The sequence below is a fragment of the Anolis carolinensis genome, unplaced genomic scaffold, assembly GCF_035594765.1.
Source record: "Anolis carolinensis isolate JA03-04 unplaced genomic scaffold, rAnoCar3.1.pri scaffold_24, whole genome shotgun sequence".
Classification (NCBI taxonomy): domain Eukaryota; kingdom Metazoa; phylum Chordata; class Lepidosauria; order Squamata; family Dactyloidae; genus Anolis; species Anolis carolinensis.
In genome coordinates, this window is record NW_026943833.1 from 106,839 (window position 1) to 119,338 (window position 12,500).

General features: G+C 38.0%; 1 protein-coding gene across 1 annotated transcript in view; it reads right to left on the reverse strand.

The window, feature by feature from the left end:
• Positions 1-12,500, reverse strand: part of trpv4 (transient receptor potential cation channel subfamily V member 4) — a 42,855-nt gene that overhangs the window by 20,727 nt on the left and 9,628 nt on the right. The window contains exons 4-6 of the mRNA XM_062966584.1: positions 8,976-9,116; positions 5,545-5,846; positions 4,217-4,396 (exon numbers count right to left, since the gene is read on the reverse strand). Of these exons, the coding sequence (XP_062822654.1) occupies positions 4,217-4,396; positions 5,545-5,846; positions 8,976-9,116 (623 nt within the window). The remainder of the gene's footprint in view (positions 1-4,216; positions 4,397-5,544; positions 5,847-8,975; positions 9,117-12,500) is intronic.

The window sequence follows — 12,500 nt, forward strand, 5'->3', positions numbered from 1 at the left end:
CAGGCAACTCTATGGTATGCCTTCACTATCCTAGAGTCACCAGATTGGTCCACCTCTAGGAATGCTATACTTCCACTACCGTAGAGTTGCACAACTAAATCGGCCCCCTCTAGGAATTAGATGGGTCCTCCAGACAACTCTATGGCACACTTCCACCTTCATAGAGTCGAGAATCCAATTTGTTCCCCTCTAGAAACTTTCCAGGTTCTCCAGAACACTCTATGGTATGCTTCCACTATCATAGAGTAGCCAAATCAGTCTCCTCTAGGAATGAAATGGGACCTCTGGGCCCATAGAGTTGAGTGACCAAATCTGTCCCTCTAGGAATTATATGGGTCCTCCAGACAACTCTATGGTACACTTCCACCTTCATAGAGTCGAGAATCCAATTTGCTCCCCTCTAGGAACTTTCCAGGTCCTCCAGGCACTCTATGGTATGCTTCCACTATCATAGAGTAGCCAAATAAGTCCACCTCTAGGTAATGTGGGTCCTCCAGAACATTCTATGGCATGCTTCCACTATCATAAGTAGCCAAACGGTCCCCCTCTAGGAATTATGCAGGTCCTCCAGAACACTATATGGTATGCTTCCACTATCATAGAGTAGACAAATCAGTCCCCCTCTAGGAATTATACAAGACCTCTGGGCAACTCTGTTATGCTTTCACTACCATTATCACGCAACCAATTTGGTCGTGTGACCAAATTGGTCCCCTCTAGGAAATATGTGGGTCCTCCAGACAACTCTATGGTACTCTTTCACCACCATAGAGTTGAGAATCCAAATTCCTCCCCTCTAGGAATCTTCCAGGCCCTCCAGGCACTCTATGGCATGCTTCCATTACCATAAAATTGAGTGGCCAAATCAGGGCCCTCTAGGAATTGTTTGGGTCCTCCATTCTTCTTTCCAAAGAGACATAGTGGCAAACCCCTACAGAGGAAACCCATCTAGGAATTTTCTAGGTCCTCCAGGCAAATCTACGATATATTCCTACTACCATAGAGTCCCTCTGTTGAATTCCTTCCATGCAAACAATCTATGGTTCACTTCCTTCCACAGTCACAGTGATTAATTCCTACAGAATCTACCATCATCTCCTAGGGATGCCTCTCTAGCAATTGTCTAGGTCCTCCAAGCAACTGTATGCCATGTTTGTGCTAGCAAGTTTCCATAGAGTTTCCATAAAGTTGCATTTACAAATTCCTAGAGAGTCTACCATAAAGCAAATTCCTAAATAAGGATACCTCTCTAGCAATTCCTTAGCTCTTCCAGGTATGCGTTAATAACCATAGAGTTGCATCTATAAATTCCTAGAGCATCTACTATAAAGCAAATTCCTAGATAAGGATACCTCTCTAGCAATTCCTTAGCTCTTCCAGGTATGCGTTAATAACCATAGAGTTGCATCTATAAATTCCTAGAGCATCTACTATAGAGCAAATTCCTAGATAAGGATACCTCTCTAGCAATTCCTTAGCTCTTCCAGGTATGTCTTAATAACCATAGAGTTGCATCTATAAATTCCTAGAGCATCTACTATAAAGCAAATTCCTAGATAAGGATACCTCTCTAGCAATTCCTTAGCTCTTCCAGGTATGCGTTAATAACCATAGAGTTGCATCTATAAATTCCTAGAGCATCTACTATAGAGCAAATTCCTAGATAAGGATACCTCTCTAGCAATTCCTTAGCTCTTCCAGGTATGCGTTAATAACCATAGAGTTGCATCTATAAATTCCTAGAGCATCTACTATAAAGCAAATTCCTAGATAAGGATACCTCTCTAGCAATTCCTTAGCTCTTCCAGGTATGCGTTAATAACCATAGAGTTGCATCTATAAATTCCTAGAGCATCTACTATAAAGCAAATTCCTAGATAAGGATACCTCTCTAGCAATTCCTTAGCTCTTCCGGGTATGCGTTAATAACCATAGAGTTGCATCTATAAATTCCTAGAGCATCTACTATAGAGCAAATTCCTAGATAAGGATACCTCTCTAGCAATTCCTTAGCTCTTCCAGGTATGTCTTAATAACCATAGAGTTGCATCTATAAATTCCTAGAGCATCTACTATAGAGCAAATTCCTAGATAAGGATACCTCTCTAGCAATTCCTTAGCTCTTCCAGGTATGCGTTAATAACCATAGAGTTGCATCTATAAATTCCTAGAGCATCTACTATAGAGCAAATTCCTAGATGAGGATACCTCTCTAGCAATTCCTTAGCTCTTCCAGGTATGTCTTAATAACCATAGAGTTGCATCTATAAATTCCTAGAGCATCTACTATAAAGCAAATTCCTAGATAAGGATACCTCTCTAGCAATTCCTTAGCTCTTCCAGGTATGCGTTAATAACCATAGAGTTGCATCTATAAATTCCTAGAGCATCTACTATAAAGCAAATTCCTAGATAAGGATACCTCTCTAGCAATTCCTTAGCTCTTCCGGGTATGCGTTAATAACCATAGAGTTGCATCTATAAATTCCTAGAGCATCTACTATAGAGCAAATTCCTAGATAAGGATACCTCTCTAGCAATTCCTTAGCTCTTCCAGGTATGTCTTAATAACCATAGAGTTGCATCTATAAATTCCTAGAGCATCTACTATAGAGCAAATTCCTAGATAAGGATACCTCTCTAGCAATTCCTTAGCTCTTCCAGGTATGCGTTAATAACCATAGAGTTGCATCTATAAATTCCTAGAGCATCTACTATAGAGCAAATTCCTAGATGAGGATACCTCTCTAGCAATTCCTTAGCTCTTCCAGGTATGTCTTAATAACCATAGAGTTGCATCTATAAATTCCTAGAGCATCTACTATAAAGCAAATTCCTAGATAAGGATACCTCTCTAGCAATTCCTTAGCTCTTCCAGGTATGCGTTAATAACCATAGAGTTGCATCTATAAATTCCTAGAGCATCTACTATAAAGCAAATTCCTAGATAAGGATACCTCTCTAGCAATTCCTTAGCTCTTCCAGGTATGCGTTAATAACCATAGAGTTGCATCTATAAATTCCTAGAGCATCTACTATAGAGCAAATTCCTAGATAAGGATACCTCTCTAGCAATTCCTTAGCTCTTCCAGGTATGTCTTAATAACCATAGAGTTGCATCTATAAATTCCTAGAGCATCTACTATAAAGCAAATTCCTAGATAAGGATACCTCTCTAGCAATTCCTTAGCTCTTCCAGGTATGTCTTAATAACCATAGAGTTGCATCTATAAATTCCTAGAGCATCTACTATAGAGCAAATTCCTAGATAAGGATACCTCTCTAGCAATTCCTTAGCTCTTCCAGGTATGTCTTAATAACCATAGAGTTGCATCTATAAATTCCTAGAGCATCTACTATAGAGCAAATTCCTAGATAAGGATACCTCTCTAGCAATTCCTTAGCTCTTCCAGGTATGTCTTAATAACCATAGAGTTGCATCTATAAATTCCTAGAGCATCTACTATAAAGCAAATTCCTAGATAAGGATACCTCTCTAGCAATTCCTTAGCTCTTCCAGGTATGCGTTAATAACCATAGAGTTGCATCTATAAATTCCTAGAGCATCTACTATAAAGCAAATTCCTAGATAAGGATACCTCTCTAGCAATTCCTTAGCTCTTCCAGGTATGCGTTAATAACCATAGAGTTGCATCTATAAATTCCTAGAGCATCTACTATAGAGCAAATTCCTAGATGAGGATACCTCTCTAGCAATTCCTTAGCTCTTCCAGGTATGCGTTAATAACCATAGAGTTGCATCTATAAATTCCTAGAGCATCTACTATAAAGCAAATTCCTAGATAAGGATACCTCTCTAGCAATTCCTTAGCTCTTCCAGGTATGCGTTAATAACCATAGAGTTGCATCTATAAATTCCTAGAGCATCTACTATAGAGCAAATTCCTAGATGAGGATACCTCTCTAGCAATTCCTTAGCTCTTCCAGGTATGCGTTAATAACCATAGAGTTGCATCTATAAATTCCTAGAGCATCTACTATAAAGCAAATTCCTAGATAAGGATACCTCTCTAGCAATTCCTTAGCTCTTCCAGGTATGCGTTAATAACCATAGAGTTGCATCTATAAATTCCTAGAGCATCTACTATAAAGCAAATTCCTAGATAAGGATACCTCTCTAGCAATTCCTTAGCTCTTCCAGGTATGCGTTAATAACCATAGAGTTTGTGCTGGGAGGGTCCCTAGAGAGGCGTACCTCGACGTTGCTGTTGTAGACGAGGATCTCGAGGACGGAGACTTCCTCCCCGCAGGTGTCGATGGAGGAAAGGTCATAGAGCGAGGAGTAGACGGGACCATACGCCCAGTCCTTGAACTTCCTAGAGAGGTGCCGAGCCCCTTCTTCCTGGATCTCCCGGCGGATGATGTGCTGGAAGATCTGCATTGTGAAAGGAAAAGAAGGACGGCGGCCATTTTTAATAGGGACTTACTATATATCATAAAGGCCATTTTGTGCAGCTGCTTTCAGAGAGGCCAAACACTGTAAGTGTAATTATTTAATATTACCTTTCTATTATATATCGTTTATTATTAAATATGACCATGCATTATTATTCAATAATATTAATATTTAATATAATTATTTATTATTAATAATATTATTTACTATTTATTATTAAATATTTATTATCATCATTAAATAATACTAATATTATTTATACTTATTATTAAATAGTCATACTCATTTGTGATTCTCGTTTGTCATTAATATCACTATTTAATAATAGCATTATTAAATATTATTACTTAATATTACAATTTATTAATATTATATATTATAATAATTATTAAATATTATCATGTATTATATTATTGAATATTACTATTTAATATTATTATCATGTATACGAAAAGGTCGCTGGAAAAAGCCTCTCTGGAAGCGGCTATTCAAAATGGCTGCCCAGAAAGGCCTCTCTGGAAGCGGCTATTCAAAATGGCTGTCCGGAAAGGCCTCTCTGGAAGCAGCTATTCAAAATGGCTGCCCGGAAAGGCCTCTCTGGAAGCGGCTATTCAAAATGGCTGCCCGGAAAGGCCTCTCTGGAAGCGGCTATTCAAAATGGCTGCCCGGAAAGGCTTCTCTGGAAGCGGCTATTCAAAATGGCCTCTCTGGAAGCGGTTATTCAAAATGGCTGCCCGGAAAGGCCTCTCTGGAAGCGGCTATTCAAAATGGCTGTCCGGAAAGGCCTCTCTGGAAGCGGTTATTCAAAATGGCTGCCCGGAAAGGCTTCTCTGGAAGCAGCTATTCAAAATGGCTGCCCGGAAAGGCCTCTCTGGAAGCGGCTATTCAAAATGGCTGTCCGGAAAGGCCTCTCTGGAAGCAGCTATTCGAAATGGCTGCCCGGAAAGGCCTCTCTGGAAGCGGCTATTCAAAATGGCTGCCCGGAAAGGCCTCTCTGGAAGCGGCTATTCAAAATGGCTGCCCGGAAAGGCCTCTCTGGAAGCGGCTATTCAAAATGGCTGCCCGGAAAGGCCTCTCTGAGAGAGAAGCTCCCCAAGATGGTGGCCCAAGATGGCCGTCCTTCTTACCCCGATCTTCCCGGTCTTGGCGGCCATCATGAGTGGGGAGAGGCCCTCGTTGTTGAGGAGGGACTCGAGGCCGCCCTGCTGCGGGCAGAGCGGGGCCGACTTGGCCAGGAGCCGGTCGTACATGCGTGTGACGAAGCGTGTGTTGGGGCGCGTGTTGTCGGCCACGGCCACCAGGGCGTGCAGGGCGGTGTGGCCCCGTGAGTCCTGGCGCCGCAGGTCGGCCGCCTTGTGCTTGTTCTCCGTCAGGTAGCACACAATCTCCGGCTGGTTCGTGCAGGCCGCCAACGACAACGGTAGCTCACCTAGCAAGAGACAGAGAGAAAGGTAAGCACAACAACAACAACAACCAGCACCACCAGGGGAGGCCATTGTGTATAGCTGGCTTCAGAAAGCCTATTCAGGTGGCCATTTTGTATAGCTGCCTTCGGAGAGGCATATTTGAACGGCCATGTTATATAGCTGTCTTCAGAGAGGCCTATTCGGGTGGCCATTTTGTTGAGTGGCCATTCGAGAGGCTTTTTCGGGTGGCCATTTTGTATAGCTGCCTTCAGAGAGGACTATTCGGGTGGCCATCTTGTATAGCTGCCTTGGGAGAGGCCTATTTGGGCAGCCTTTTAGTATAGCTACATTCAGAGAGGCCCATTCAGGAGGCCATTTTTAATAGCTACCTTTGGAGAGGCTTTTTTGGGTGGCCGTTTTGTATAGCTGCCTTCGGGGAGGCCTATTTGGGTGGCCATTTTATATACTGCCTTCCAAGAGGCCCATTCAGGAGGCCATTTTGTATAACTGCCTTTGGAGAGGCCTATTCAGGCAGCCCTTTAGTATAGCTTCATTCGGAGAGGCCATTTTTAATAGCTACCTTTGGAGAGGCCTATTCGAGTGGCCATCTTGTATAGCTTCCTTTGGAGAGACCTATTTGGGTGGCCATTTTGTATAGCTGCCTTCGGAGAGGCCTATTCAGGCAGCCCTTTAGCATAGCTTCATTCGGAGATGCCATTTTTAATAGCTACCTTTGGAGAGGCTTTTTTGGTTGGCCGTTTTGTATAGCTGCCTTCGAATAGGCCTATTCGGGTGGCCATTTTGTTTAGCGGTATTTGGAGAGGCTTTTCCGGGGGGCCATTTTATATAGCTACCTTGGGAGAGGCTTTTTGGGGTTGCTGTTTTATATAGCTACCTTGGGAGAGGCCTATTCGGACGGCCATTTTGCATAGCTGCCTTCAGAGAGGCCTTTTCTGGCAGCCCTATAGTATAGATTCATTTGGAGAGGCCATTTTTAATAGCTACCTTTGGAGAGGCTTTTTCAGGTGGCCGTTTTGTATAACTGCCTTAGGGGAGGACTATTTGGGGAGCCATTTTGCATACCTGCCTTCAGAGAAGTCTATCCGGGTGGCCATTTTGCATAGCTGCCTTCAGAGAGGCCTATTTGGGCAGCCTTTTAGTATCGCTACATTCGGAGAGGCCCATTCAGGAGGCCATTTTTAATAGCTACCTTTGGAGAGGCTTTTTTGGGTGGCCGTTTTGTATAGCTGCCTTCGGGGAGGCCTATTTGGGTGGCCATTTTATATACTGCCTTCCAAGAGGCCCATTCAGGAGGCCATTTTGTATAACTGCCTTTGGAGAGGCCTATTTGGGCAGCCCTTTAGTATAGCTTCATTCGGAGATGCCATTTTTAATAGCTACCTTTGGAGAGGCTTTTTCAGGTGGCTGTTTTGTATAGCTTCATTTGGAGAGGCCTATTCGGACGGACACTATGTATAGCTGCCTTTGGAGAGGCCTATTCAGGAGGCCATTTTGCATAGCTGCCTTCAGAGAGGCCTATTCAGGCAGCCCTTTAGTATAGCTTCATTCGGAGAGGCTCATTCAGGAGGCCATTTTTAATAGCTACCTTTGGAGAGGCTTTTTCGGGTGGCCGTTTTGTATACCTGCCTTTGGAGAGGCCTATCCTGGTGGCCATTTTTAATAGCGACCTTTGAAGGAGCTTTTCTGGGGGGCCACTTGATATAGCTACCTTGGGAGAGGCTTTTTGGGGTTGCTGTTTTGTATAGCTACCTTGGGAGAGGCCTATTAGGGTGGCCGTTTTGTATAGCTGCCTTCAGAGAGGCCTATTCAGGCAGCCCTTTAGTATAGCTTCATTCGGAGAGGCCATTTTTAATAGCTGCCTTCGGAGAGGCCTATTCGGACGACCATTTTTAATAGCTACCTTTGGAGAGGCTTTTTTGGGAGGCCATTTTGTATAACTGCCTTTGGGGGGCCAGTTTGCATACCTGTCTTTGGAGAGGCCTATTCAGACGGCCATTTTGTATAGCTGCCTTCGGAGAGGCTTTTTCGGGTGGCCATTTTGTATATCTGCCTTCAGAGAGGCCTATTTGGACGGCCATTTTGCATAGCTGCCTTTGGAGAGGCCTATTCGGGTGGCCGTTTTGCATAGCTGCCTTTGGAGAGGCCTATTCGGACGGCCATTTTGTATATCTGCCTTGGGAGAGGCCTATTTGGGCGCCCATTTTTAATAGCTACCTTTGAAGAGGCTTTTTTGGGGGACCATTTTGCATAACTGCCTTCGAAGGGGCTTATCTGGGCGGCCATGTTGTATCACTGCCTTCGGAGAGGCCTATTCTGATGGCCATTCTGTATAGCTGTTTTCGGAGAGATCTATTTGGGTGGCCATCTTGTATAGTTGCATTCAGAGATGCCTATTCGGGCGGCCATGTTGTATAGCTGCCATTGGAGAGGCCTATCCGGGTGGCCATTTGGAGACACCTAGTGTTTACTCCCAAATTGCAAGCTCATAGTTTTCTATGGCCAGCCATTCATTGCATTGCCCTTTAGCGACACCTAGTGTTCAGTCATATATTGCAAGCTGGAAGAAAATAACGTAATCTGTTCGTTTTTACGACTGAGTAAACAAAAAAACCACTGGACGAAATGACACCAAATTTGGCCACGACATACCTATTGATCCAATGTATGACCTTCACTCAAAAAAACAAAACAAAAATGACTTAAATCCCCCGAAAAGCAAGAAAACATCACAGCGCATGCGCGGGATATGCCGTTATTCCCTACCTAGGGGAATCCTTTGTTGGCCAGCTTCCATACCACTGAATAGCCTTGCAGCTACAAGGCCTGGCTGCTTCTAATGACTTTATTTTCCATGCCACCACAGCAACACGTGGCTGGGCACAGCTAGTAATCTATATATATAAAAGGGTAATGGGATCACGGCACCGGACAAAACAACTAAACTAAACGCCCCACAACCTCGAAAATTGACAGCACAACCTCTCATCCACGCCTCTACGTTCATACAACAAAAAGAAAAGAAAAATTAAGTCCTAGCCACAGCAACGCGTGGCCGGGCACAGGTAGTAAATAAAAAAAAATAGAATATAATATAATAAGGACGATGAATAATATTATGTCATGATACTGACCAAAGTAGAAGTATCCTCCCTCGTTTTTGGGCTGGAAGAACCTCCCCCTGGCCTGGGCGTGGACGTCGGCCCCGTTCTCCACCAGAAGCTCCACGTAATGCTTGCAGCGGCGCTCGATGGCGATGTGCAAGGCGGTTTGCCCTAAGCAAGTCAAGATAGAATTAATAAATAATAATAATAATAATAATAATAATAATAATAATAATAATAATACATCACACAGTACTAGATACTTGTGATTTTGTGATATGTAATCCAGCATATCTATCTTGTTTGCTGTGTCATACTATGTTGTTGTGTCAATAATAATAATAATAATAATACAATAATATAGAAAAATATTATATTTTGTTATATATAATCCCGTCGACGGCTCTGGGATTATTTAGATAAGTATTTGCACTGCCCTTTAGCGACACCTAGTGTTCGGTCTTATATTGCAAGCTCATCGTCTTCTACGGTAAGCTATTCATTGCATTGTATTATTAATAATAATATAATAATATAACAAAAAGGCAAGATATAATATAATAATATAATAATAATAGAATAGAATATATTAATCATAATAATATCATAATAATATATTGCCCTTTAGCGACACCTAGTGTTCAGTCTTATATTGCAAGCTCATCGTCTTCTACGGTAAGCTATTCATTGCATTGTATTATTAATAATACAGTAATATAACAAAAAAGGCAAGATATAATAATATAATATAATAATAGAATATATTAATCATAATAATATCATAATAATATAATATATTGCCCTTTAGCGACACCTAGTGTTCGGTCTTCTATTGCAAGCTCATCGTCTTCTACGGTAAGCTATTCATTGCATTGTATTATTAATAATACAATAATATAACAAAAAGGCAAGATATAATATAATAATATAATAATAATAGAATAGAATATATTAATCATAATAATATAATATATTGGCCTTTAGTGACACCTAGTGTTTGGTCTTATATTGCAAGCTCATCGTCTTCTATGGTAAGCTATTCATTGCATTGTATTATTAATAATACAGTAATATAACAAAAAAGGCAAGATATAATAATATAATATAATAATAGAATATATTAATCATAATAATATCATAATAATATAATATATTGCCCTTTAGCGACACCTAGTGTTCGGTCTTCTATTGCAAGCTCATCGTCTTCTACGGTAAGCTATTCATTGCATTGTATTATTAATAATACAATAATATAACAAAAAAGGCAAGATATAATATAATAATATAATAATAGAATAGAATATATTAATCATAATAATATCATAATAATGTAATATATTGCCCTTTAGCGACACCTAGTGTTCGGTCTTCTATTGCAAGCTCATCGTCTTCTGCGGTAAGCTATTCATTGCATTGTATTATTAATAATACAATAATATAACAAAAAAGGCAAGATATAATATAATATAATAATAGAATATATTAATCATAATAATATCATAATAATGTAATATATTGCCCTTTAGCGACACCTAGTGTTCGGTCTTATATTGCAAGCTCATTGTCTTGTACGGTAAGCTATTCATTGCATTGTATTATTAATAATAAAATAATATAACAAAAAGGCATAATATAATATAATATAATAATAGAATATATTAATCATAATAATATCATAATAATATAATATATTGCCCTTTAGCGACACCTAGTGTTCAGTCTTATATTGCAAGCTCATTGTCTTCTACGGTAAGCTATTCATTGCATTGTATTATTAATAATAAAATAATATAACAAAAAGGCATAATATAATATAATATAATAATAGAATATATTAATCATAATAATATCATAATAATATATTGCCCTTTAGCGACACCTAGTGTTCAGTCTTATATTGCAAGCTCATCGTCTTCTACGGTAAGCTATTCATTGCATTGTATTATTAATAATACAATAATATAACAAAAAAGGCAAGATATAATATAATAATAGAATAGAATATATTAATCATAATAATATCATAATAATATAATATATTGCCCTTTAGCGACACCTAGTGTTCGGTCTTCTATTGCAAGCTCATCGTCTTCTACGGTAAGCTATTCATTGCATTGTATTATTAATAATACAATAATATAACAAAAAGGCAAGATATAATATAATAATATAATAATAATAGAATAGAATATATTAATCATAATAATATAATATATTGGACTTTAGTGACACCTAGTGTTTGGTCTTATATTGCAAGCTCATCGTCTTCTACGGTAAGCTATTCATTGCATTGTATTATTAATAATACAATAATATAACAAAAAAGGCAAGATATAATATAATATAATAATAGAATATATTAATCATAATAATATCATAATAATGTAATATATTGCCCTTTAGGGACACCTAGTGTTCGGTCTTATATTGCAAGCTCATTGTCTTGTACGGTAAGCTATTCATTGCATTGTATTATTAATAATAAAATAATATAACAAAAAGGCATAATATAATATAATATAATAATAGAATATATTAATCATAATAATATCATAATAATATAATATATTGCCCTTTAGCGACACCTAGTGTTCAGTCTTATATTGCAAGCTCATTGTCTTCTACGGTAAGCTATTCATTGCATTGTATTATTAATAATAAAATAATATAACAAAAAGGCATAATATAATATAATATAATAATAGAATATATTAATCATAATAATATCATAATAATATATTGCCCTTTAGCGACACCTAGTGTTCGGTCTTCTATTGCAAGCTCATCGTCTTCTACGGTAAGCTATTCATTGCATTGTATTATTAATAATACAATAATATAACAAAAAAGGAAAGATATCATATAATAATATAATAAAAATAGAATAGAATATATTAATCATAATAATATCATAATAATATAATATATTGCCCTTTAGCGACACCTAGTGTTCGGTCTTCTATTGCAAGCTCATCGTCTTCTACGGTAAGCTATTCATTGCATTGTATTATTAATAATACAATAATATAACAAAAAAGGAAAGATATCATATAATAATATAATAATAATAGAATAGAATATATTAATCATAATAATATCATAATAATATAATATATTGCCCTTTAGCGACACCTAGTGTTAGGTCTTATATTGCGAGCTCATCGTCTTCTACGGTAAGCTATTCATTGCATTGTATTATTAATAATACAATAATATAACAAAAAAGGCAAGATATAATATAATATAATAATAGAATATATTAATCATAATAATATCATAATAATATAATATATTGCCCTTTAGCGACACCTAGTGTTAGGTCTTATATTGCAAGCTCACAGTCTTCTACGGTAAGCTATTATTTATAATAATAAAATAATAATAATATAATATAATATAATATAATATAATGTAATATAATATAGTATAATAATATAATATAATATAATATAATATAATATAATATAATGTAATATAATATAGTATAATAATATAATATAATATAATATAATATAATATAATATAATAATGTTATATAATGATGTAATCGAATAT